Source organism: Centroberyx affinis, unplaced genomic scaffold (genome assembly GCF_046629955.1).
Source record: "Centroberyx affinis isolate AG114_WGS23_722 - 3 ecotype Tasmania unplaced genomic scaffold, CSIRO-AGI_Caff_v1 ptg002186l_1, whole genome shotgun sequence".
NCBI classification, from domain to species: Eukaryota; Metazoa; Chordata; class Actinopteri; order Beryciformes; family Berycidae; genus Centroberyx; species Centroberyx affinis.
Window position 1 is genome coordinate 161,539 of NW_027280494.1, and position 27,511 is coordinate 189,049.

General features: G+C 44.9%; 1 protein-coding gene across 1 annotated transcript in view; it reads left to right on the forward strand.

Annotated features, from left to right (window-relative positions):
• Window positions 1-586: 586 nt before the first annotated feature.
• The window catches only part of fgd5a (FYVE, RhoGEF and PH domain containing 5a), a 33,899-nt gene continuing 6,974 nt past the window's right edge, over window positions 587-27,511 (forward strand). Inside the window, exons 1-13 of the mRNA XM_071532371.1 lie at window positions 587-753; window positions 3,173-6,023; window positions 12,612-12,726; window positions 13,900-13,958; window positions 14,382-14,412; window positions 17,517-17,668; window positions 18,516-18,672; window positions 23,419-23,509; window positions 23,692-23,742; window positions 23,989-24,047; window positions 24,956-25,027; window positions 25,242-25,310; window positions 27,405-27,488. Coding sequence (XP_071388472.1) covers window positions 744-753; window positions 3,173-6,023; window positions 12,612-12,726; window positions 13,900-13,958; window positions 14,382-14,412; window positions 17,517-17,668; window positions 18,516-18,672; window positions 23,419-23,509; window positions 23,692-23,742; window positions 23,989-24,047; window positions 24,956-25,027; window positions 25,242-25,310; window positions 27,405-27,488 — 3,801 coding nt within the window. The 5' untranslated portion in view covers window positions 587-743. The remainder of the gene's footprint in view (window positions 754-3,172; window positions 6,024-12,611; window positions 12,727-13,899; window positions 13,959-14,381; window positions 14,413-17,516; window positions 17,669-18,515; window positions 18,673-23,418; window positions 23,510-23,691; window positions 23,743-23,988; window positions 24,048-24,955; window positions 25,028-25,241; window positions 25,311-27,404; window positions 27,489-27,511) is intronic.

The following is a 27,511-nucleotide window of genomic DNA, read 5'->3' on the forward strand; positions in this document are numbered from 1 at the left end:
CCAAAACATGAACACATTTGACCACATCAAATCATTTTCTCTGTGCAAAAACGGCCACAGTAGCTGAGCTGTAATGCTGTCCATTACCACAATGAAACATTGAGATGAAATGTGGTTTATTCAATCATCATATATTTTTAGTCTAAATCTGGTCATACTGAGTGGGTTTGGTCTTAAGATACTCCCTGCTGCGACTAGGCTACCTCTAAAAGGCAACGTTGTACACGTAGATGGACCTGTGTCCTGCACCAAAACATGCTCAGATGTGACCACAGCAAATACCAAAACTCTCAGTGCAAAAATTTCCGCAGTAGCTGAGATGGAGTGCTGTGCATTGCAAAAATAAAACATTTGAGGTAAAATGTGATTTATTCGGTCATCATATTTTTTAATCTGTTCATAGTGAGTGGGTTTGGTCAGCGGTCCATGTCCGCGCTATAGTCCTGCCTCAGGAAGCGCCCAGCAGCACCTCCCGTCTCCACACAGATGCGCACCAGTTTACTGTAGCATCAGCACTGGAGATGCACGCCGGCTGGACGCACAGTTGCCTCCCTGCAAAGAGAAGTGTCTTCCAAAAGTAGCTTTCTATAGGAGAGAAACGAAGACGACATGTTGTGTAATTCTTCCTCTACAACTTGATTTCCCCGATTTGGACTAGCAAGTTTCCACGTCATTTGGACGGACACAGTGGGAGCGAAAATATGAGGATAACCATCGGTTGCCATGGCGGATGATGTCCCACAATGAACGCAGGTTTGTTATAAATCACTAATGTTCAGGTTAAGCTTGACTCGAAACTTAAAACGTTTTATTTACAACTAAGTGCTCTGCGACTCTGTGCACGAGAGAGAGAGAAAGAGAGAGAGACAGAGAGAGCGAGAGAGGGAGGGGGGTCGATGAAAAGAAACAAAATCTAATACTTTATATGAAATCGGTTAATTCCATCTGGAAATATATTCCCCTTATTTGTTTTCGCGTGTTTATTCAATATCAGTTGGAATCTAATGCGACTTGATGACCTATCATATTAGTAGCCTATAGCATTCCACCGGTACAATGAATTATCAACATAACTATAGACTAATCATACAAATAGCTACTAAAATTTTCATGGAAATCACCATGGCAGTTGTCATATGATCAAGAGGGGGCAACCATCACATTATAACAATGCAAGTGTGATGAACTATCTATGACATTTGGAGCGGTTTTAAATCTATCTACATATGAATTTGGATGAGTCATAATAAAAAGTTTATTTCCGTGGATGTCTCCATTGGGAAATGTTCTATTATAGGATTAGACTCGGATTAACTCATGTAGCCTATATAATGTAACCTGTTACACCAACAACTCCATATTTATTCCAGCACTCTGCACCATTGCACTATTGTCCTAGGGTTGTTTACATAGGCTATATACTTTTATATACAGTATATGCATATTTGTACATAGTAATTAAATGTTTAGGTTTACCTCTGTTCATCTTGTTGTCCTTGTTTTTAGCTGTATATTTATTCTGTGTAAGTACATTGAGAGCAACGAAAAACCGGAGTCAAATACTTGCCCAATAAAGCTGATTCTGATTCTGATTCTGACTTAATCCATGTCTGCGAAATTGTCCAGAGCTGTTGTGTCCTGCAGAAAGGTCGCCTACATGTCTTGCAAGTGTAGTGCACTGTAAGTTAATCAAGTGGAAAAAAAAAACTTCATAGTGAAAATTGAATCCTATAATCCTTTGATGTAACTAAGTCAATGCACTGGCAAACTGCAATGTTCCTTTTGTATGTTGTAAAATCTGTCAGAGGACATCTCCATCTTAAACCATAAAGTCCAGTTTTGTTCTATAGACTTTCCACTTTCCACTATAGCCTTCCACTAATTTTATAGTTACATATTGTTATGTCTTGATAGGTGACATTTCATGATCAGCACACAGTCTGAAATCATATCCTGTGAGCTTGGCACAGTCAAGGTCCCAGTGTCTATCTCTTCCTTTGTTTTTCAAACATTTGTTTTAATTGAATTCTTGTTGCATAATTCATATCCTGTTGTTTGCAGTTTGGTACTTTGTCAGACTGGGACCCTTGTTTTCTCTCCCTGTTTTATTGTTCTTTGACGTACTCAAAGGACCTTTTCAGCAGAAAAGTGTGTGTGTGTGTGTGTGTGTGTGTGTGTGTGTGTGTTTCGTGAGAATCAGGGAAGAATGACGAGAAGGAAGTCCATTTGTGTTGTGAAAATGTGTACTCCTAGAGGGGTTCATGGAGGAGTGATGGGAGGCCATGCTGTTAATGTCCTTCCCCCCATGGACATCCTGTGTGGAGTCCTTCAAGGAGGCTCTGCTGGAATAGTTAGCTAGTGAGACTGAAATACAATGACTTACCAGAAAGAGTATGGTGGTGTTGAAGTAGGAGAGAGAGAAAATATATATATACAGTATGTAGCACTGAAGGGCAGATATTCATGACAAGTTACATTCAGACAAAATATGTCAGGAGAGAGAGAGAGAGAGAGAGAGAGAGCACAGAGATAGCCAGAGTGCACACAGGGTTTAATAGGATGTGCGTCAGGGCAGGTACTAAATAACAGGAAGAGTCCAGGGGTGTATACGCTTTGTTAAGTATGGGTGTGTTTCATGACAATACTAAATTTCATAAGCAGTGCTCTTGAATGACTTGACCAATTTTAAGACTTAATTGAATGTTAATGAGCACTCCATCAAGAAGACTACATTTAAAAGCAAAACTTGAGACTGCACAGTGGCCCTATGAATGTCAAAATTAGGACATTACTTACAGTATTGTGTTATGATTACAAAATGACCTGCAAAGTGTTACATTATGATCAACCAATCAGTGGTTGAGGTCAGTCCTGTTATAAGTGCCGAAATTCTGTATGCGTCCAACCTGTATGTATCACATCCCAGACAGGGAGATGTTATTGTTCCTCCCCTAAGTACCCTGTGGCTCTGTTGTTTTTCCTGCAGATAATGTCCCCTACAGTAGTCTGCATGTCACTGACTCTTGCTCAAGGCTTGCCTTCCTCTTTGCATGCTGTACAGAAATAGGCATTTTTATGGTTACAGCAAAAGTACTCAAGAAATTAAAAAAGCACAATTATTATTTGCGTGGCTTCTACAGCTGTGTTATAATAATTTTTTCTCTTTGTTCAGATTTTCAAAATCCACTGCAAGTCCCCCGACCGAAGGTCCGCAGTCATCTAACCATCAAGGTGCAGTCCAAGCTGATGTCAAGGCCTTGTCCCCCTCTCCGTGGCCCAAAACCTCCTGTTGCCCCCAAGCCCAGACCCCTGTCTGAGCCTCACCCACAGGGGGAGCCCTGCCCCCCACAAAGCCTCAGTAACGGAGACCTGACTCACTCTGACGGAGAGACTGAAGACCTTCATGAGGTGGTTGAGGAGGAGCAAGAGAAAGAGGAGAAAAGAGAGGCAGAGGATAAAGTTAATGGCAATGGGACCAGAGACAGTGACTGTTGTGAGGATCTAATAGAAGGAGAAATTGTGGAAGAAATGGGGGAAGAAGGAGAGATATTAAGTAATACTGCTGAGACAGACAGTGTTGGCTCTGAGGACACAATCAAAGCAGTTGATGGATCTACTGTTGACACTACTGAAGAGGAAAACACTGACGATGACTTGAACCAATCTGAAGGTGACAAGGATGACACATTAACATACACTGATCACAAAGACGATGATAATACATTAACACCTTCACTTCATCTGACTGAAATAAGGAATGATTCAGGGGGGAGAGAGAAGGAGGGAGAGGAGGAGGAACAGAGTTTTAGTGAACAGACTGAAAATCCTAGGGGTCCTACAGAAAACCCAGATGAACATGTAGAAGAACAAAACCTTAATCAAAGGCAATTGCTCAATCAGTGTGTTAAGGAGAATGACAGTGGACTTAAAGAAGATGACAGTGTACAAAGTGGAGACTGTTTGCAATGTGAATTACTCACAGATGAGACTGAGGTGGAAGCCAGAGGATTCGCATTTGGAGCTCGCTTTTGCATGCTTCCAACCGTGAATGAGGAGTATCCCTATGATGTGATTGGCCCCACAGATGATGCCAGTGATACATGTGACTCATGTGACCCAGCTGAAACAGGGGACACAGAGTCATGGCAACCGGAACGGGCCACCAAGGATCCCTCTGGGCGTTTTCGATTCACAGCTAGCACTGAGGATGTGTTTGGGCCTTACTCTGTCATTGAAGCTGTGCCAACTGATCCAACCAGCACTGCTGACCCTGAGTGGGGTCAAGATGACACTGATGACAAACCTTCAAATGAACTGGAGACTGCAGGTGCTTCTAACCAAGAGCCTTACTATGTGTCATCAGATGATGTGGACAAGCTAGAGGATAAACATGCCTTCTCAGGGCAGGGTGAGATTCAGGAAGGCACTGAGCAGTCCAACCAGCACATAGACAAAGAAAAGGATAGCGAGTCAGTGGATGAGTATGCAGACATTGACGATTCCCTCTGCCCTGAGGCAGATGACTTCCAGCAGTTGGAGTGTGTCTCATCAGAGGATTATGTCGAGATAGGGGATGAGGACGAAGAGGAGGAAATAGAAAAAAAACAAATAAAAGGAAAGAGTGCTAAAGAGAGAACAGCCGAACGAGAGCAGGCTTTCCAAAGCCAGAGAAACAGCTGCCAGCCTCGCCTCAGGCTGTGCAACATCACAGTACCAGCAGACCTGGACGTGGGCCGGACCCCTGAACTCACCAATAGGGTGGTGTTCGCCCACACCACTGAGGCCTTTGAAGAAGACATAGAGGAACTGGACTGCCATATTGTGCCTTATTACGAAGACACAGACTCAGATAGTGAAGAGCATATATATGAAGAGGCAGGGTTTGACTCAGAAGGTGAGAACTTTGTGGCACTTGACCGTAAAACCATTGTCACACGATCACGTTCTTATTCTGGGAAATTTCCAGGTTATGTTCCTGAGACTGTTCCAGAGGAGACAGGGACGGAGTACCAGACTCATGACTACTGCACAGTGGCCTTGGATCAGAACGGTGAACCTCTCAGTCGTTCAGAACAGCAAGGGGTCAACCGTCTAATCCCATCTCTGAAGCCTCGTCGCTTCCTCTTATACTCACGTTCTGCAGAGGGCCCAGAATTGTCCTTGACCAGTCCCACAGAGATTGACCAATCCCTGAAGGGAGAGGGCAGGATGAAGAGGAAAGATGACACCCTTTCCCTCCCATGTGTCATAACCTCCTCTGGAAGCTTCTCCCAGCGTAGCCATCAGTCGTCCAGCGGTGTTTCCACGCCAACCTCTCTAGTAGACATCCCGCCACCCTTTGAGCTGGCATACATCACCAAGAGACCAGTCACCAAGAGTTCCCCTTCCCTCCTGATCCAGCATGAAACCATTGATAAACCTAAGAAGAAGACGTCCTCCTTCAAGCGCTTCCTAGCCCTCAAGTTCAAGAGGAAGACCGATTCAAAAGGTTTCAGCGATGGAAGTGTCCGCTCTTCACGCTCTTCCTCTGAGTCCAGCCACCATGGCCCAGTGAGAGTCATAGAGCTGGACCGTAGAAGCACCAGCAGCTCTCCTCAGCTCCAGTGCCGCATGGTGATGCCCCAGCAGCGTCCTCCAGACCTGCCATCCACCTTTGTTCTCTACAAAGACCACCAGAAGAGGAAAGGAGACCCCAAAGCCTATGGTGGCAGGGGCGTTTCCAGGGTGGAGTCCTTTGAGGAGCGCTCTCGACGCCCCCTCATGCCACTGCCTTTGACCAAACCCCGCTCCATCTCCTTTCCCAGTGCTGACACCTCAGATTATGAAAACATCCCAGCCATGAACTCTGACTATGAGAACATTCAGATCCCCGGCAGATCCACCAGAGCCCTCACTGTAACTGAGTTTTTTGAGGACCCAAACCGCATGACAATCACCTGTAATGAGAACGATGGCTATGTGGACATGAACAGTTTCCCTGGGATTGACAGCAAACCCCAGTCACCTAAAGAGGAGACTGAAAGGTACAGTAATATCTCAGTGAATTAATACAAAATGTAATTGGAATTGTGCCATCCCAAGCCAACCTCAATGCAAAAGTGCAAACTACTCATTAGAACCATCCATGACAAATGAGAAATTGGATGGCTTTCACATAATGGCCTTAAAGTTTTCCTCATCATTCATCATTGTATATGCTCTTTCAGTTAATCTTCATATACTAGCCAATATTGAATACTGGATACTGAGCATGTACCGCTTTCTTCAGAATAGGTGGGAATGCTTGTCCCTTGAACTACTTTCATGTTTGTCAGTGGAGTTTTAAGGGCCAGGGCCCATCAGTTCAGAAGTGCAATCTCGAGTCCTGAACAGCTGACAGATAGTCCTACACTGTAGCTCAGATGAGCAGTGGGCATCTGGCTGAGCAGGACAGGATCTCCCTCTTCTAGGAGAGTATTCAGTGAGAGATGAGCAGCCTGCTGTGTCAAGCATCACTGGCTTTGGGAAGATGGACAATGCTTGTGGGAGAGCTTATTCTTGTTTTTCATTTGGTGGATTTAGAGGTCACATCTGGTGCCGCTGATTCCTATGCAAGTCTGAGGGGATAGAACAGCTCATGGCAATTGGGTGTCTCAGAGCACAGGTTTATTCACAATAGAGGAAGTCATTATGGGCTGCAATTAAAAGTGAGACAGTATGGGGGTGTCAAAGACAGAGAGTTCTTTTCAAATTGGGAGGTGGGGAACAAGCAAAGGTGAGAGAATAAGGGAAGGCATGTGTTAATGGAGAATTTTTAAGGAACAGAGAGAAGTGTAAGAAAAATAGGGGGTGTAGCGATAAAATAAGGCAAAGGAGGGGGAGGGGAAAGAAAGAACAGAAGAAAGGGAGCAAGAGTAGTTCTGGTGTAATTGCTCTCCTGTACCTGACACTTGTGGTTAAGTTTAGGAGGGCTTTTATTAAAGTAGCTCTCTCCCGAGTGCTTCTCTTTCATTGGACCCTGGAGGGGCAGTAGATTTACCGCAGTGTGTGATAGAGTGAGGAATCACTGCGGCCAGATCGTACCAAATTACCCCGGCCTGTAGCACTGCTTCAGCCACTTGGGCCACAGTCTTCCCCCAGTCTTAATAAAATAGCTGTGTTTGATGTGTGTAGTCAAAGAGACAGACCATTACCAAGAGCTCCCTAAAAGGCTGTGGATGATCTTGGGCCAGAATGCCTCTGCCTCAATTTATTTTTATTATATGGTGGTGCCCTTTGTTGTCTACTTTATGTTTGTTTCACTATTTTTATTTTGCAGTTACTGCCTTTCATAACTATTTGCTTATGTAGAAGAGGGTACAGAATATAATTTCTATCCATCTTTCTACACAAATCACGCTCATAGTCACCTGTATTGCAGGGGCATATCCTGATCCATCCTCACTGTTTATCTCTCCAGTATACTAATACACATCTCCACGTTTGAAACTCTTCCATTTCCCAGACAATGGCCCCTCAGTGTGGTCTCTTTTTTTCTCTCGGTGACATTATCGATCTGGCTCATTGTGTCTCAAACCTCAAACTGCTCACAATGATCCAAAGAACCTATCTGTCCTGTCACCTCGCCTCCACCACATTCCCCCTGGAGATGCCTGTTGCCAAGGCCACTCTTGCTCTCGTTTTGTTTTGGTGTGTGTGTATGGCGGGGTATATGTTTATGCATGCGTGCGTGCGTGCGTGCGTGCGTGCGTGTGTGTGTGTGTGTGCCTACTGTATGTTGTTAAGTTTTGTCTGTGTGGCTGTTTGTGCATGCCTTTGTGTGCTGCGCTCAGATGTGTGTGTACATCTTCCACTAAACTCTGTTCAAAGCCTGACATTGCCACTGTCCCAGTCCACCTAGTTGATGATGGCAGTGATTTATTGAGAACACATTCAACAGTCAACACTCCTCTGTAGCAGAGGAAAACTGGATTATTGTGGTGAGCAGAATGACCGCAAGCCACAGTGCACTGCACACAAAAGGACCATGCCTACAGAAGCAGACAAATGTTTCTTACAAACTTACAAAGCTGCTATGCAATAGAGTTGGTTTGTTTTCCCTGCTGTGATTAATGTATCGCACCATTCAAACACTACTTCAACACACAGTTTAAGGCTAAGCAAAGAGATGTTCATTAGCAAGCTACCATAGGCTACCATGGATAAAGACATGGCATACTAATGATTCATCCCAAGCCCATTGCCAAGGAGTTGCTAATGAGTGTGTGTGTGTGTGTGTGTGTGTGTGTGTGTGTGTGCCTGTGTGTGTGCACGCACTTGTGTGTGCACTTGTGTGTGCATATGTACCTATGTTGTAATTCGGTGCTGCTTTATCAAAGATGAAGGTTCTACAGAGAAAGTTGTCTCAGCAGAATTGCCCTTGCCAAATTGCAGTGTAGCAACAAATGAGTGTTGAAAAAAGCCTTTGAAGCAAAGACAGCCAAGGATTTGTGATTGCATTCAATTTCGAGAGCATTCAGTGTTCTTTGTGACAACTCTAAGCAGTTCCAGGTAGACTCACCACAATAACGCAGATGTGCTGTTGTCCCTGTACACTAACTAAATAGCACTACAGCAGTATGTTCAATTAGGTACTGCTAATGTATGCAAAATTGTGCATCTCCTGGTGACCCTTTGGCACCATTTTCACTCAAAACAGTTGAACATGAAGTTCTTCCGTGTGATGACAAAGCCCTACCATGGCCTCTAAAACAGGTCCTCCACCCACTGTTATGTTAGTGTTAGTAGTGATGAGGGAACCATCTTAAGTACATTGTTGTACTGGGTGGTGGCTGTGTGCTGTGTGGCGAGGTGGTGGGCAGGGTGTGCCGCTGGCTTGCCAGGACCAGTGCCAGGCGCTCTGAGGTCATTGCCAGGTCATCCCCAGGGAGGAAGTGTCCAGCCTAGGAGCTTCCCACCAGCCTGTTTACAGGAAATGCAGGACAAGGGCGGGGGTCTGGCGGGAGACAGAGGGGAGGATGGGGAGGATGAGGGGAGGAGAAGGGGGTCACCGTGGCGGGGCGGAGGTTCCCAGACTCCCCCTGGAACAACAAGATGAGGTGTGGTGCTGTCAGGAATGCCAGGTCTGCTGTTATTGTTGCTTTGTCAGGAATGCCTGCAGTCTATCACCGTTCATATACAACAAGGCCTAAAGTAAGTTGTTGACTATGGCTGTTATCATTACAGTGGCTAAAGAGAGGATAAATTGATTTAAACCAAGTGAGCAGAGGTTATAATGTTGTTGCATATGTGGCCCTGAAGACAAGCCTGTCAGATGATGTTGGGTTAGTGTTATTATACAAAGCACTCCTCCATGTCACAGGGAGGGCAGCAGCAGTCAGAGGGCCAGACTCTTAGCAAAGCACCTCATCACACATTGTCACAACAACAGCAGCACAACAGCCAGAGGCTACGCGTAACCGTAGTCATCACAAACAGCAGCAAACAATTTAAAACTGCTCCCATTCTCTTAATCCCCCCATCAGTATCCCAATCTTCTATGCTGAAGAGGCTAATGAACCTATTCAGCTGCGCCTATTTCCTGTAATAGTGCCATTACACGTGGAAAAAAGGCCTTTCTGATTGCACCTAATATATATTTTAATACTCAATGTTTAGCTCAATTGAATTACATATTACAAGCATCATCAAATTCACAGAAAATGGGCGGCATATAGGTCTTTTAACAGAGAATCATTGTATGCTCCTCTGAATTTGACACAGTAGATTTAACTTGGCCATATTATAAAAGACATTGCAATTGGCTGGCATAATAGCACTTCCTTAATGGTCTTGTTAAAGGGCTTCACGTATTGTTCATATTACTAGCTTTACGTATGGAATGATTATATAAAGTTGATTGGAGCTACACAAGCCATATTTAGAGTTTTTTGTGTGGAATAATGGGTTCGGTTGGTAAATAAATTACATTATTGCGGTTAGAGCTTCCAACTAGAGCAGTTTAGAAGTAAATCTCTTCTGTTCAAGACAAATGAGGAAGTAATTCAAGGACGAAATGATTTCTATTTATGGCAATTGTTTTTTTTCTGTAGGTCCATGAATTCGTCACAACCCTCCATTACAGTTCAGGCAGCTAATCCCAACAGAGAGGGTAGTTTTCAGAGATTGTGTTGTTGTTGGTCGAGGACGCAGGTGCAAACAAACCAGGGTGAAAAGGTGAAGGTGAGAATCCCAGATAGCTCTATGGCTGAGAGTTGCTTTTGGGCATTGGGCACCTCGAGGAATTCTCCTGTCTCTCATACAATAAATCAGAGCTCAAAAAAGCCCCATCCCTCCCATTCTCTTTTCTTCCCAACATCAGACCCCCAGCCAGGTTGACCTGTCCTCTCTGGGGTCAACCATGAGTAATGGCCTAAGGTGCTTCCTTCAGCCCACCCAATATATCTGAGGTGTGTGTGTGTGTGTGTGTGTGTGTGTGTGTGTGTGTGTGTGTGTGTGTGTGTGTGTGTGTGTGAGCGTGTGCATGTGTGTGTGTGTGTAAGCCTGTGGTGTAGTGTGAGGCTCATGAAGGATGAGTATGTCTGAATGAAGATGAAGTCCAGCAGAGAACTCTGTTAACCTTTGGTTCTGAGAGAGTCTTCTAATAGCCTACTGCTATCTGTACACACTGGGGGCTGTTTAAGGCATCAATACAAGCACTCATTATGAGGCCGAGTGTGTGTGTGTGCGCGTGCGTGTGTGCGTGTGTGTGTTTGTGTGTGCGCTTAAGGGTATAAGTGAGAGTTTGTGTAAGGGTGTGCATGTGTGTTCGTACATCTTTTTTACAGTAGGTTTATGGTATTCTCCTTTATTAGATACGATGGGAAAACAATGAGAGGAGATGTCATTTAACATCACAAATAAAAGAAAAATCCACCCAAAATAACACATGTACCTTGTATTTCTGGGTCCATTTTGTTGTTTGGTGGTGTATTTTTCTTATTCCCGTTGATAACCATCCAAACAAAGACACCGTGATGTCATGACGAGACATTTCCAGTGCAGCTACAAAGGAGTTTGAAAGCATATTTCAGCTATCTAATACATCAACGGTCAACATCACGTTTTGGTGTCAGTCCCTCAGAATCAAAGAGCGAGGGCTTCTTTCTAGACTGACAACCAGCAATCATACAGGGAAAAATCCATCGTAGAACAGGCAGAAAGTCATTCGGGAAAATGTAGGAAATTAATAACTGAAGTAAGAAGTAAACAAGGCAGGTTGAGGAAAGTGGGTGCACCAAAAAAAGTAAATTACAAAACTTCTTCTTTACAAAATGAGAGTACAAACCTGAGAGTACCCGAGGGTGGATTTTCCCTTTAACAGCACAAGCCAGACTCTATCCCACAATGCTGCAAGCACATAACTAACAGCCAATTTCACTCACCAGTCACCAGGACATCTGTTCACACTTACTGATTCATGGTGTTTCTTTTGGTTTAGCATCATTCTGTGCTTCATGTACAGTGCCTATATCTATAGAAGGGCTCATATGTTCATGGATGAGACATTTAAGTGTCCCCGTGGCAGTTCTGTCTGTGATGAACCTGTTAATGGCAGCGGTCCCGAGCAGAAGTTTCCACTCCTGCTGCTAATATCTCTGTATTATAACCTGTAGGCAGTGCAGAATGTTCTTAGCTTGGTATTTTTTCTATGCCTTGTACTGTCTGTCTCATTTATGTTCCATACCATGTGACATACTATTCAAAATTTAGCTTTTATTTCTAAGCCTGTGATGGAATTAATTTCCATAGCATAAAAAGAATGCTATGAAACCTTTCCACAAAACTGAAAGGTGAAACTTGCCAACTATTTCCATGCCATCCTTCATAATTCATAATTCATGTCTTATAGCTGGTTTAGAATACAAGAAAAACAGCTATGCAGTTATCGTCCTGACAGTGTGAATTTGGTGTAACGCACTGAATGGGCCTTAATGGGCCACAGAACATTAATATTTACCACAGGTAGCATTTAGGGATTATATGAGAACTGACCTACAGCATGCTCCCCTCAGGTACAGCAGGGATTACCAGTGTAAGTACACAACTGTGCCATCTGTGAGGAGAATGAATCATGAAAGGGATTACACTGTGTCACTGGAGGACTCAGAGTGAGGAGTGGAAATGTTCGCTCAAAGACAAACACAGGGAGAGCGAAAAACTGATTTCAAGAAGTAGAGTGTAGAAACAGCAACCTCCAGGTGGTTATACTTGGAGTAACCAATAGTGAATGTTTGGCCAACGAGGTTACAGCTCAGTGTTGTGTGGCTGTGCTTCTGCAAAGGCATTATGCAATCGTGTTTTTTTTCTTATCTGTAGCTTTCCATTACTGCTGTACCCATACCGACAGAGCAAAGGTCTTTTCCCTGTGAATGCACAGGTTAGAGTTTGTGTCCTCTATGCTAACTTTCTTTTCACATTAACGCTTTTCAGTGGTCGCTCATTGCAGTTTCATGCAGTGCTATTAAAGATAGGCTATACTGTTAATACTGTTATACTATTAAATATTCATATGTCTTATATTTCAGTGCCCATGCCAAAGCTGTTCTTTTGTATCCATAATGTGTTTTCTCTCCCGGTCTTATTCATGGCAGTGCCTATACAGAGCCTTTCCCAATGAACCCTGTCTCCGCTGGGCTGTCAGAAGAGGACCATGGGCGTACCTCAGAGGAAGAGGAGGGGGGTGTGGAGCAAGGCTATGACCGACAGGTAAGATATGACAAGCAGAGACAAATTAAACTGCAGTAGAACCTTGTTAATCCCAAACTCTGAACAAAACTAGTCCACTAAATGGCCATGATGAGCAAAAGAATGCTTCAAGGCAATCCTGTTGGATCCTATTGAATGAAAGGAGTGAGCAAGAGAGCAGAATGATGATCACTGATAATTATTGTTTTATATGAAGATGCATTACAAACACTGAGGCTCTGTGGCTCAAGAGTCAGTCCCTTTGCCCTGATAGAATGCGATGTTCAGTGGGGACATACACGGGTCCACAGTGATCTGTTTGACGCTTGTGAGTAAGTATCTACATGACCTTTTTCCTCTGATTCACTGTACAGCATGCTAGTTGAAATGTATCAGCTGGCCTGTATCCACCCCCCCCCCTCCCCCCCCTCCTGCTCCTCACCCTGCCTTATAATCACAGGCAGCCATTTTACAGTGGCCCAGAGATGGACCCCACCCGTCCCTCTGCCACAACAATATCAGGCCCCGCTCCCATCATGTGATGCGTACTTCCTTGTTTTCTTCTTCTTCAAAAGAAAAAAAAGAACAATAAAGGAGAGAGGAAGAGGGAGAGAGAGAGGAGGAGAGTGAGAGAGAGAGAGAGAGAGAGAGAGACAGAGAGAGACAGAGAGAGAGAGAGAGAGAGAGAGATAGTTGGCCCCAGCAACAGTTCCACTGGATGGAAGTATGTTTTGGTTTCATTTTGAGGAAATGAGGATCAGTGTGCTATTAATGCTGCATTTGTGAAATGTCCCAGATAGGAAAAAATAACACTGACAAAGCTCAGGAGCCTTGACGGTAAATCCTTAAATGGCTTCGATGTTATGTTTTGGCTCGGGTGTTTAGAGGCCTGTGATTAGCCTCTAAATCAATGGGCAGCATTGTTGTCACCACACACATGGCTTCTCATACATAATGCATCTGAATTTAAAAGTCTCGCATTTGAGAAAGCTTTCACGTCCATGCTGCACTCTAATGAAATAATCAGTCTTATTTTGACAGCACAAATAAAAAAAAAAGTGAATTTGCTTTTTCCTCAGTCTCAGCCGCGTAGCTGTTCCTATTAATGTTTGAGAGGAATAAGTGCCCGCAGAGAGCCTTTAAACATTAGCCGTGTTCATTCATCTCCTACTGTTCTCCCTCCCTGTCACCCAGATTGATGGGCGATCCCGAGCGTTCTACGTCGCCAAAGAGCTCGTCGACTCGGAGACACTGTGAGTATCTGCACTAATGGACTTACCCATTCACACTATTCTCCTCCATGCCCTCACACACAAACATGCTCTATCCATATTTGGAGTTCCACTGCCTTTCTTTCCACTCTTGTTTTGCCCATATGTCTGTTTGCCTATTCCTCTCCTGCTCGTGACTGCATCTCCCCTAGTCTGAGCTAATTCACCGAGCTGCATGCATAGCAACTAGCAGCCAATTACATGAGTGTCTTCTGTCTTGTGTAAGCTATTGAGCACCGGCCCTGCCCTCTCTGCACATTTAACCACTCTTCTCGTGTAGTTTGCTCATCAAAAAGTCTTTGTACAATTTAAATAATTCAAACGCATCAAAAGGTTGATGTAGCAAGTGCATTCCCTTTCACACATTTAGCACATCTTATGTTTCTCTCTCTGCTTCTTTTCCAGACACGTCAGTGCCCTCAAGCACCTTCAAGAGGTAGGAAAATCTGTCATAAGATTCAACCACATCACAAGTGTGTCACATTAGCTTGTTCTTGAAAAGCCTCCTGTGTCCAGGCCAATTAAAGGTTCTTGAAAACCGACTGATAACATCATATCCTGTGTGTCTGCTCCCTCATCTCTGTCTCCTCCTCCTCCTCCCCTTGCTGCAAGGCTGTGTTCAGGTTTATCAATGTTGTTGCAGCAAGGTCCACTTCCTGGTCTTGACAAGGTTGACATGCTGGACTCTGAGGTAGTCAGTTGTGGGATGACGCAGGGTGTACACAGCGGGCTCTCTTGTTGACGCTGTCCTTAATGTCCGCATGTCCCTATGTCCCCCCTGACTATCTGGCACCCAAAGGTCACAAACAGGCTGTTGGAACCTTTTACACTGGTCTGGGATGCACAGACTTAGCTCCTTATGACTAAACAGGTCATGAAATGGAGGAGTTCCCCTGAGAGAGGACGCTCAGTGGAGTTGGTAGTATAGTTAAAGCAGGACAGAGGATCTAGAGGTGAGCTATGGTTAGGATCTGGAGGTCAGCCATACATCACAGCCAGCTGTTGTCATCTATTTCCATCATTCCTCATTTCCTGCCTGTCAAAACAAGTGCCCAGACCCCATCCCTGCAGAGTTAGGTGGAAAGATGGATATTTACCAGGAAGAACACTTAAAAATGACCTTCATATCGTGGATATAGAAACAGTTTGGGCAATGATTTCATTTTTATCAAAAAGGAAAGTCATACAGGAAAGGTTAGACGGTTAGTCACCTGTTCAAGAAGGTGGTGCGGAAGAGTTGCTATTAAGCTGATGGTATTTTTTCATACAGGGGATAGTGTGTGTGTGTGTGTGTGTGTGTGTGTGTGTGTGTGTATGTGTGTGTGTGTCTGTGTGATTACTTGGCCAGTACAAATCTGACAGGTAGAGTGGTAGAATCCGGGGAAACCCATCAGTCAGCCCGCACCATATACCCTTGAACAAGGTCATAACCTGAATTACTTATGTGCCCCTCACCATGATTTATGATTGCCTGGTTTGAATACAAAAGCAGCTGCTTTATGTAATTTGACACTATTAAACAGCTGAGTAATGCAAATATTATACATTGACCCCCCCCCCCCCTAATGATCATACATCTGCAATCTCATCATGAGTCTGAATTACACTAATTAGTTGCTGTGTGCCAAAGTACAGACAGATTCATACACTGCAAGTCAGGATGGATGTCAGAAATGTTTTGACAGTATTCTTCTTGTGGACCTCGAACTCTTTCTTTTGTTGTACTTTCTGTGTACATCATCTGTTTTCACACATTCTGTGGACTCGTCATTTGAATATTAAGACACTTTGACAGCAACTGAATGACCTTGGTTTCCCCTCTTCTTCGTTGTTATCATACCAGTTGCTTGGATCTTTCTGCCACCTTTCAAAGGTGACATTCAAGGCTTTTTCATCATGCTGCTGCATAATACATAGGTGAAATACTAGGGTTGTTATTATTCTTAAAGCTGCAAGTGATCTGTTGATATATTAGTTACTTTGTTTGTTATAGACTGCAATCATAATTAGTATTAGATTACTTTAAAAATGAGTTCCTACTTGACAGACACCACGTCAGCATTACATGACTGGAGCTCCGTTGGTACAAAACACACACACACACACACACACACACAGTTGGGGGAAAAAGCAAGACCACCGTTAGTGCGAGGCGCACACAGGCTATTGTTCCATTGTTTGACAAGGAATAACAAGAATACAAAGAATTTCCAGACCCTGTCTCCACATGGGAAGTGAGGCTATGCTCCTCCTCTAATAGGACTTTCCCAATAAGAGCTTCAACACATGAAGCTCAGACATGTTATTTTTTCTCCTTTATAACCTCTGAGTTCTGACCGAGCTTGACTGCCTGCCCAACCGGCTGTTTATGTTGCTTCTCAATCTGCCTTATAGGAAAATAGGGATAAGGTGGTGCGTTGATTGGCGAAATAGAGAATAAAGCTCCTCTCATTCACAGGAGATGCGTCAATGGTGGTAGGACAACTGAGTGTGTATATGTGCTTGTGGATCACCTGCGTGCGTGTGTGTGTGTGTGTATGTGTGTCTGTGTCTGTGTAACCCTGGAGACAGAGCCAACCAGAGGCGTTAATGTAGTCGCTCTGATCCGCAGCAGAAGTGATGAATGCTAACTCAGACGCGATCGATTGTGCATGATGAACGGCAGGCTCTGAAGCGTCCGGTGTCACCACATTATCTCCCAGCCGACTGGGACATCTCTATTTGTTTTATGTCTGCGCTTTACTCAAAGCCGGAATGGATGGGCTCCAGACACTTGTCCCTTACTGACACGCTATGGCTTTACATTATATATGATGTTAGTTAGCCAGACAGCTTTGCCGACAGAGACAAGTGATATTTTTTAAAGCTTTGTTGAAACCTCCTAACGATTCGCATGCTTTCATCTGTATTTTTTCCCCATTCGCTGAGTAGATAAATATCCTCTCCTCTGGACATTCACTCCCAGTTGCCATAACTCCTCATGTATTAGTCCTCATAGTTACTGACACTGCAGCTATTAAGGCCTGTTCTACTTGGCAATTGCACATGTTTTATGTCATAGAGCTCAATGGACTTAAACTTAGGTATATCAGTGTAATTGAGGTGTATGTCAATGCGAAAATGAATAGTGGCTATGAATAATAGCATTGTATCATTGAGTACCAAGGTCATTATGCAACAGCACCTGGTATGTAACTCATGTGCCGCCTTTCCTGAATGCCTGGACAGAGCCCAAAGCAAGGGAGGGGGCACTGAGGTGAGAGTCAATTTGAAGGGAGGGTGGCAGGAAGGATGTTTAGGAGGATCTGACCTTCCTTCCTTCCCTTTTTCTCTCCCCGTTCACTCCTCATCCCCCCTTTCACTTCTCCTACTCTGTCTCCTTCCCTTTCCCCTTCGATCCTCTCTCCCAACCTTTTACTCTATTCCTTTCTCTCTCTCTTTCTCTGTTTGGCCACAGCTTCTCCCACACACTTTCTTCCTCTTAAAAATCTCTCATTTGCATATCTCCTCTCTAATCCTCTCCCTCGTTTTCTTGTGTAGGACTTCAGGTCAGCGGTGGTTGAGGCAGTGAGTGAGGAGGGGGAGGCGGTGCTGGAGGAGCAGAGGCTGGAGGAGATTTTGGGCATGCTCCCCCAGGTCTACACCCTCCACAGCAACATCCTCACTGAGCTGGAGGAACGCATCAGCCAATGGTAAGAAACTCGATGCAGGTAATGGTGCTGTTTCAAAACGGGCAGCAGGAGGGCGTAGTGATACGGGAGACCGTCTTTCAACTGGAAGACCAGGGTTCAAGCCTCTATGACAGCAAGAATCCACCCCTAACACTGAAGTACAATCCCTACCACTAGGTGTGCTGATTTGTAGCTGATTCTGCGAAGAGATGAGTTTCTCCTACAGGGGATCAATATCAAAAAATAAACAAAATGCTGCATATTGATTGGCTCTGTCCTTATAGGAAAAATTCACCCTAGAATACCTCAAACATGCTACAAAAACAGCTAGTGGCGATGCACCTTGCATTGCTGGGCCCATTTTGTTATTTGATGGTGTATTTTTCTTACTCCTGCCAAGTTTGATGCAGAAAAATATCCATTCAACAGTAAACATCAGGTTTTAGTGTCAAATGAAATAGCAAGGACTTCTTTCTAGACTCACAATTTTGCACCAACACGTCAACAATCATACAGCAATCCACTGTAGCAGAGAAATCCACTGTAGCAGAGGCAGAGATAACAATTTCTCCATTGACAATAGCCTCGATAGACCAGAATACAATGCAGCTACAAAACATGTTATGCCTTAAGTAAGGAGCGCTCCACTTATTTTCTCCACCTACTCGTATAACCCACAGCTGAGTGCAACAAACACACGCTTGTTCTGTGGGGGTTGTCAAAAGTCATTCTGGGAAATGTGAAATCACTAACTAAGTAGACGAGGCAGATTGAAGTATTTGTATTTGAGGGTGGATTTTTCCTTTGACTCCCCAAAATTACACTGCAAAAAGAACTCCTCCACACTGTTGTTTTCCTGTCTGTGTAGGGAGGAGAGCCCGAGGGTGGTCGATGTGGTCCTATCACGTCGGGAGGACTTTGGGGTGTTTGACACCTATATCTCCGAGTATGACCGCAGCATGTCCTTACTGGAGGAGAGCTGCAGGAGCAACCCTGCCTTCGCCGGCATCGTCAAGAAGTTTGAGGTAAAACACTGGACAAAGACTGCAACCTGACCGGATGTTCAGCTGGGTGGGATGAGGATTTCTGTGCTGCACTGGACATCCTCGACATCTGCCTGTCATTGGACTTATTGTCTTTCCATGTCATTGTTTTTATGATAATGTGCTGAGTGTTCGTTAAGTGTGGGGTTTTATGTTTAAGGCATTGCGTGATACCCAAAGATCCTCTTTGCAGAGAGTAACTGGAGAAACTGTTTTGACAGTGTCACACAGAGAATCTCCGGTTTACCTTTCATGTTTGTGGAGGGAAACTGAAGCTTTGTGGGTGTTTCTGCCACAGCAGAGATCGAACCAGGCTTTTCCCCTGGCATTCACTCAGCAGCTCTCAGCTTAGGTTTTGTCACCCAGCTTCCATGGGGAGATAATGGCCTTTCTAAACCCTCTCTATCCTGCTCCTCTCCGCGGGACTGACCTTTCCACTGTCATAGTCTCATATTTTATACCCACCCAACTCCAAACTCTCATCTTCACCCCCGCTCCTCCCCGAAGAACAGGGAGAGTAGGATTTGGGAAGATTGTGCCAGAATCAAAATTCAGCAAGGCTTTTCCTAATACGACTGCAGTAGTCCACAAATTCACCTGGTTCTCTTATTCAACACTGTATCTTTACATTGAATGGGAATGTGTATGGGCAAGGCTGCTAATGATAAGGATATTGACCATTATTAACTAAAGGACAGGATATTAAGAGAGCCATAGATAAGACCATAGAGATGCAGCAATAGATTTCTCATTTCCATGTGGCGATGTCCTGGTCTATAGAATTGATTCATTGTTCATGGAGCTGAAGCCACACAGGTCACCTTGAATAGAAAAAAAATAGACATAGAATGAAATATATTCCTCCATATTCTTTGTTTGATAATGAAAGGATGGTTTATTTTCATAGAGGCAGTGTTTAATACTCATGCTTATTTGACATACTGTACATCTAAAGAATTATTGCCAGAAGTATTGCCAATGCTCTCAATGTGTTAATATAGACCTTTTGCTTGGGTTTATACCTGTCCAACACCTCCATACCCAAGTTCATGAGTTAACAGTTCCATGCTGTACTTTGATCAGCTGTGAATGGCTGACACAATGGTTCCAGGCGTTTCTATATTGATTAGAAAAGCAAACAGACAAGGCACCAACTGTCTCTTCTCATGAATATTCAATAGCAGCTGCCCCTTTCCAGAAAAACTTTGGCTCTGCCAGACTTTAGTACAACCAGTGTGAAGAGGAGAGAGGAGGTGAGAGATGAAGCCTCTAAGCCACTGCCATGTTCAGTAAACACTGACCTTTAGTATCTTACAGCATGTATAACAGAGGGTGTTTTCACACCTGGTCTGTTTCAGCCATTAAAGTGATTAGATTCAGCTCATGATAACCTTGATCAAAGTCAATAATGTGCCTATCTCTTTTAGGCTTATGAAGTAGATATTAGCCCCTTTTCACATCATAAAGCACTAATTGCTATCTATAATAGCCACAAATGGATTGACTTGCAAAGAAAGATGTAGGTATGAAAGGATCTTATATGAGCTGAGCTGAACCAGCAAAGGAGTTGGTGGTTGTTTTTTATTCCAATAGATAACACAATGTGAGTGCAAAGAGAGCTAAGTTTGTTTTCTCTCAATCCTCTTTTTGATCCATCCAAAGACTGAGTGTGGTTCATCTAAAACGAACTATACAAAAAAACACACCCAGAGGCATTTTCAAGAGCCTTTTCTCAGTCTAACTGGCAGATTCCCCATACTTGCTCGCTCGCACCGCATATTGCATTTAAGTTTCCCATATTGCAAATAAGCCTGTAGCCTGGGGCATTGTGTGTGAGTTGAAAGTGTGTGATGGATGCTGTGCTGTATCAGAGCACTGCCTTGGGACTTCCAGGGTGTGTGTGACCCCACTGTAATGAGGGAGAAGGAGGGCCGAGGGAGAGCGAAGAGGTTCATACAGGTCACTGGATGCACTAGACCCTCCACTGAGAGGGACAGCGCTCATTTATCTGCCAGCTGAGTGGCACTTTGACCAGTCATCATCTCACCGGAATGGAAGCCATTTGGCTGCTTATTCATAGGTGACTTGAATGTTTCATTCACTGTTTGCTGTTACCGTATTTTTGTGAATTTCGGTGAAGGGTTCGTTCTTCGTCATTCTTCATTTTTTCCCTTGCTCTCTCTCACAATCCTTTAATCCTTATACCTCTGTCACCATCTCTCTCTCTCTCTATCCCCCCCCCCTTCTTAGTGCTATAAGCCGAGGTCCAGCAGTGTAGCTGGTAGTAATTTCATTGTGGATGTGGTGATGACAGTGATGAAGTAGCCATAGACCCTGATCAGATCACTGCTAGACCCTTACAGGATTAAAGCCTCCTCTCCACAGCCAGTTGCTTGTTTACTGGACCATCTATAAACATCAGCCAATACACTGCATTTGTGTGTGTATATGTGTGTGTGTATGTGTGTCCATGTATACACACGTGTGTCTATCTGTGTCTGTGTGTGTCAGAAGAGTGTGTGAGTTTTCAATATTTGCTCTGCATAGGCATACATTAACGGTGTGGCTCTTGTGAAGCTGTTTCTATACTGAATATCTTTACAAACCACTTCAGCGTGGATTTGTATTCATGTCATGGCCCATGTTTGTATAAGGCCTGTATGTTCCCTTGTGCAAGAAGCCCAGGAGGAGGAGGGGGGGGGGGGGGGGGGGGGGGGGGAAGTTGGCTGTGCAGCAGGTGGACAGAGAGAGATAGAGTGAGAGAGGGATGGAGTGAATTCCCTGTAAAGGCAGCTGGGCAATGAGGCAGACAGAAGCTAATTAGAGAAGCAGCCTCCTTTACAACTCCCCAATTAGATCAGTTGTGTGTGTGTGTGTGTGTGTGTGTGTGTGTGTGTGTGTGTGTGTGTGTGTGTGTGTGTGTACAGGCAGCAAGTCAGCTGGCCGTGACAGAGACTGAGAAGTGTGTTTGTTTGTGCTTGTGTGTGTGTGTGTCTTTATCTCCTGGTATGAGGCATCGCACTCCCTCCTCTCTCCTCCTCTCTTTGGCTCGCTCACCCAAACAAACCCCACGCTAATTATCATCTCTGGCGCGGCACAGAATGCCACTTCCTCTGAACAAGTGTCAATTGGATGACAATTTACAAGCGATACTTGAGGAGAGCGGATGTTCTGACGGGCGAGAGGAGGTTTAATGATGTAGAGCTTGTTATAATTGTACTCTGTGAATCACGCACCCATCAGGAGAGAGCCCGAAAGAGAGGGGGGAAAAGGAAAGAGGGGAGAGAGAGAGAGAGAGAGAGAGAAAAAAAGGGAGAGAGCAAACAGAGACGACTGAGAGGACAGCGGGAATGATGACAAGGCAAAAAGAATAGAGAAAGAAACGAGAAGTGAGCTTTCATTAAAAGAGGCAACAGTCGTTACTAGAAACCTGCCAGCCTATCTGTTTTATTTTTGACTCGCCACTCCAGGCTGCGATAATGAAGACAAAGAGTGGTGTGTTTAACTCGCATCCCATCCCTCCCTTTCACTGGGCCCATCACTGTTATCTCATCACTGGCCTGTGTGTGTGTGTGTGTGTGTGTGTGTGTGTCTGTGGGCATCAATGCTATGTTGTGTGTGTTAGTGAATGTGTATGAGATTGGATGTCAGAGCTACCGTATGTGTGCGTCTGTGTGGGTTCTTGCGTGAGTGTGTGTGTGACTGTGTGTGTGTGTGTGTGTGTGTGTGTGTGTGTGTGTGTGTGTGTGTGTGTGTGTGCGTGCGCGCGCAGTGTAAATCTGATGAAGATGCTGTTTCCCGCAGGGTGCTATCTGTGCCTCTCTAATGAAGGATAGGACTTTATTGGATTAGAAAACACTGTGTGTGTCTGTGTGTGTGTGTGTGTGTGTGTGTGTGTGTGTGTGTGTGTGTGTGTGTGTGTGCCTGGTCCCCCATTGCTCCCATACCGCTCAGGGCATAAATACCTGTCAGAGACAATTAGATCCTGATTGATTTTCTAGATCTCTCTTTTATTGTGCCGGTTTCTTTCCCCTTTCACCTGGTAAATGACTGCTTTGAGAGGAAGAATGGGAGTTGTTGAGGTTTTTGTGTGGTGGAAAGATGTATAAAGGTCAGCTGAGTCTGCCAAGGTTGTCTTAACATTGCCTTTGTCACATCTGACCTTGAATCACAGCATCTAAATAGAGGTTATCCTCATTTAGAGGGTATATAGAGCGGTGGTTCTCACAGTGGGGTTCAGGGACCCCTAGGGGTCCTTGAGAGGGTTCCAGAGGATCCCCATCAAAATGAGGAAGAGTTTAATTTCACTGTAATTTAATTGACTGGAAATTATCCCAGTTGGAGAATACATAAGAATGGCTTTTCTAATCAGAGGTTCAAGGTGTAGACAGTTATAATTCAGTTGTAATTAAACAATAATAAAAACCCTCTCATATAGGATCCCAGGGACAGAATCTTATCAAATGGGGGCCAATAGACTCATGTGTGTCTATCTGGGGGTTTATGGAAATTAAAATGTTGGAGAACCTCTGATATACACGATATTTAGGCGCATGTTCAAGTGTGCATGCATTAGTTTGTATATGTCCTGTATGATGGTAAATTTATAGCACCTTTCATACAAACATGTTGGCATACGGGTATGTTTGTGTCCTCTTCTTTTCAAATCAAACTGATGGTGTGTGTGTGTGTGTGTGTGTGTGTGTGTGTGTGTGTGTGTGCGTGCAGACACGGGGCCCAGACGGAGCTGAAGTCCCACTGAAACACCAGCTCCTGCAGGTTATAGTGAGAGTGCTCCAATACCGCATGCTACTCACAGGTAAAACACACACACACACACACACACACACAATGTCTCTGTTTCTTTGGGCCCTCATTGTCCCTCTGTCTATGTCTGTCTGTCTCTCTCTCTGTCTCTTTCAGTTTACAAATAAAAGCAGTTTATCTGTCTATGTCTGCCATGTTTTCCTGTCTTGACTCATCTGTCTGCCTCTTTTCCAGATTACCTGAACAACCTCTCTCCTGATTCTAAAGAATACGAAGACACACAAGGTAAGCCTGTAGGATCAAGCCTCTTATTTCTCTGCTTTAGGAACACTGTGATATTCAGTCATAATATGCCATAATATTGATATGATTCAGCAGTCAAAGACACACAGCTAGCTCACACACACACTGCAGCTGCTAGATATGTATCAGGGGCCAGTTGTTGAGACACAGTCACAGAGTGTGTCTTCACTGAATAGGTCTGCGCATAAATCTTTTCCCTGTCTCTTTCTTTCTCTGTTTGTGTTGCAGCTGCCTTGGTGATCGTGTCCGAGGTGGCAGACCAGGCCAATGACAATCTCAAACAGGGGGTAAGTTTAGTCCGGACACACCCCATGTGTTTAAATTCAGACTGTTTAGTTTGACTTATTCACAGCGCTGCGTTGCTGTTATTGAGATGCATCTTTATATTTTGCTTGGCAATGAAAGAGCGATTTGAGGATGGAGGTCAAGCGTGAAGAAATTAGACAAAAATAGACAGCTGAGGTTTTTCTGTGTATCAATCCCTCTTCTGGATGACAGTCTCATGGTGAAGTGAAGGAGAGCTCTATCCCTCTGCTCTCTGCTCTCTCTCTCTCTCTCTCTCTCTCTCTCTCTCTCTCTCTCTCTCTCTCTGGCCTCTGCAGCCTGTTGATTAATGCAAGGGCCAGGAAAGATGATGTCATCAAAAGGTCCCAGGTGCATCGTTACAAAGGGTGCAGTGTGAGGGTGGACATGACTTACACTCCCCTCACACATGCACAGTTCATGCAGATAATTCACGCATGCGAACACACAAACACACACACACACACACACACACACACACACCTACACACACACACAAACCCTCCCCCCACCGTATTTCTCGCCTCTCGCTGTCAAGATCCTCTGTGCCTCACTATCTCTTGCCTTCTCTGTCTATCACACTCCCTTTCTTTCTCTTAAACATGCACGCGTCTGTGCGCACACGCACACACACACACACACACAGACTGACAGACAGTGGAAACACAGGCTCCCTCTATCTCTGTCTCCCAGTCAGTTTCCAGTATCACATCCCTTTCCGTCTCCCTCCCTTTCATTCACAAACAAACAGGGACAGTTTCATTCTCTCTCTCCTTCCGTCAATCACTGGAAAATCACCCCCCATCTCTCTGCTCTCCCCCTCCTCTCTCTCTCTCTCTCTCTCTCTCTCTCTCTCTCTCTCTCTCTCTCTCTCTCTCTCTCTCTCTCTCAGGAGAACTTGCTGCGTCTGGTCCACATAGAGTACAGTGTCAAAGGCAAGAGGGACCTCCTGAAGCCCGGAAGGGTGAGCACCGTCTGGACAGCGTTACTCTGTTTCACTATCAAAACACAACAACACATCGCTCTGTAATGCTATCTGAATGCCAGTCCTCATAGGCCTACCCAGGATCTAATGACCCAGAGCGGATGTAGGCAGCGCTTTGACAGGCTAACATGCTTTTCTCATGCTTTTCTCTCTCTCTCTCTCTCTCTCTCTCTCTGCTGCGTTCTTTTGGCAGGTGTTCGTCAAAGAGGGCACGCTCATGAAGGTTTCCAGAAAAAGCAGGCAGCCCCGACACCTGTTTCTGGTAATATTTCTATCGCCTACCGTACCACTGTAGCCTCCAGACACGTTGCCAGACCATAAAGTTGCTGTTATGTCATTGTTACATCCGTGATTTTGAAGTGGCGTGTCGATCAGCCGGTACAGCAGCAGAAAGCACCTGCCGTCTTTTCGAAACAATAGCGAAAACACAGATAGCTGCTATCTGCGAAAATATGGGGGAACGTTGGGTGGAGGTCACCCTGCGGGGGTAGGTGTGGGGGGTGGGGAGGAGGCCAAGGCCGTAGACCTCCACTATACACCACACCCATCCAGCGAGGGCCTCCCTCTCCTCTGCTCTGCTCTCCTCCTCTCTCAGGACTTGTTTTCCAGGGCCCCGCTTCCTTACAGGATGTTTGGTGTGGGTCACTGGATGCCGGCTTCCTGTGTATAGGGAGGGGACTGACAGCAAAGTGAAGGCCAGACACCCTGTAGAATGCAGGGAGGAGGAGGTGGAAGGGGTGGGGGTTGAGGGGTGAGGGGTGAGGGTGTTACACAAACGCACAACGTGAAATAGAGAAGCACACTCTATTGTTCCATGTGTAATCCGCGCTGTCTCGTAGTATGAATTACGTTTGAGTTATGTATCCAAAGGAGCTGCACTATGATTTTGCCATATACCGTTTGATCCCAATAGAAAACAAAAATCGAGGTTCTCTGTCTCTCTCTCTCATTTTGTTCCATCCTTCCCCCAATCCCTCTAAACAGGATTGTAGTTGAGCGATAGCAGAAAGGGCTTGGTGGTTGATGCTTCCAGGCTATAAAGGTTATATAGCCATTTGCTCCCTTGAAGTGAATGACTTCCAAGGGTCAGGTGTAAATTTATGGGCTTTTAACGAAAGGGAATCCAAACAACGGCGAAGATGAAAGCCATCATTCACCTCAGCGACAGAGAGAAGCCGCACCCTTACACCCGTCTTACACCACCGTCGGGGCCTGGCCTCGAAGAAGAAAGGGAAGCAGGATGAGTGAGTGAGGGAAGGGATTAAAGGGAGGATGAAGCGGAGAGATAGAGGGGACTGCCAGAGGAAAGAGAGAATGAGTGAGAAAGGCAGGTGAAGGAGGTGAAGGGTTGCTGGCTGAGATGAAACGGTGCTGCTGAAAGAGTAAATGTCTAAGACGCCACAGGGTCAAGTAGGTACATTTTGTGTCTCTGGAAAAGTCATTTGTGAATTCTGTTGGCGCTCTGGTTTATTTAGTGTGGGATCTGTGTTTAAGGAGCCTCAGAGTAAATGAGTAGCGGCGGGTGGGGCAGGCGAACAGCGGCGGCCGCAGCCCAGAGGTCGCGGTCAGGGCTGACAGGCCTGGCGATCACGTGCTGTTTTGTCTCCAGCCAGCCAGCCAGTGAGACCAGTAACTGTGGCTGTTGTTGTTGTGGTGGAGGAGTTCGGTTCCACCCAGGCCTGGTTCTCACAGCAGCTGAGCTGAGAGCGGTATACAGCCTGAGGCCAGGGCCGGCCTGGAGCCAGGAGCCCGGAGCAGGGTGGAGAATTCCTGGATGCTGCCTTTACGGCCCCAGCGGATGTTTAGAGCACACATTAGGTGTGACCAATGATGTCATCTCTTTTGTCAGGGCAGAAATAAAATACCTCTCAGAACACAATGGATTCCAAGTATGTTCTGGGGGATCACAATAGTTTTGGTCTGACAAGCAAATAAACGCTGAGGGTTTTTATTTTTTTTCTCCTTTTTTGAATGCCTGACTTTGTTGTGTGGTTACATGGGAACTGGTGGCTGACGGGTCGCACAGAGGTGTGTGAATAGTGTGAAAGGAAACATAATCCAAGCAGCCGAGCCCAACAAGTCGGTTTCAAGGAGGATTAAACAATGAGATTTGTGGAACAAAGCAGTTTTGGATATTTTGCTCAGGGTAACACCGCCTCCTTGTGGTGATTTGGCATTATTACGTTCCAAATAATTGGGGATTAGGGTACTATTTTAGTTAAACAAAAAATGATTTAATATTCTCATTTATCTACCATGTTATACTTTTCAAAAGCAGGTGGCGAGAATGAATGAATGAATGAATTCTCATATATTATACCCCTCATTTTCTCTTAATTTCTGTTTCCTCCATCAGATGAATGATATAATGCTGTACACCTACCCTCAGCAGGATGGGAAATACAGGCTGAAGAACACCTTATCTCTGTCTGGGATGAAGGTACATTGACCTTTCACTTCTAT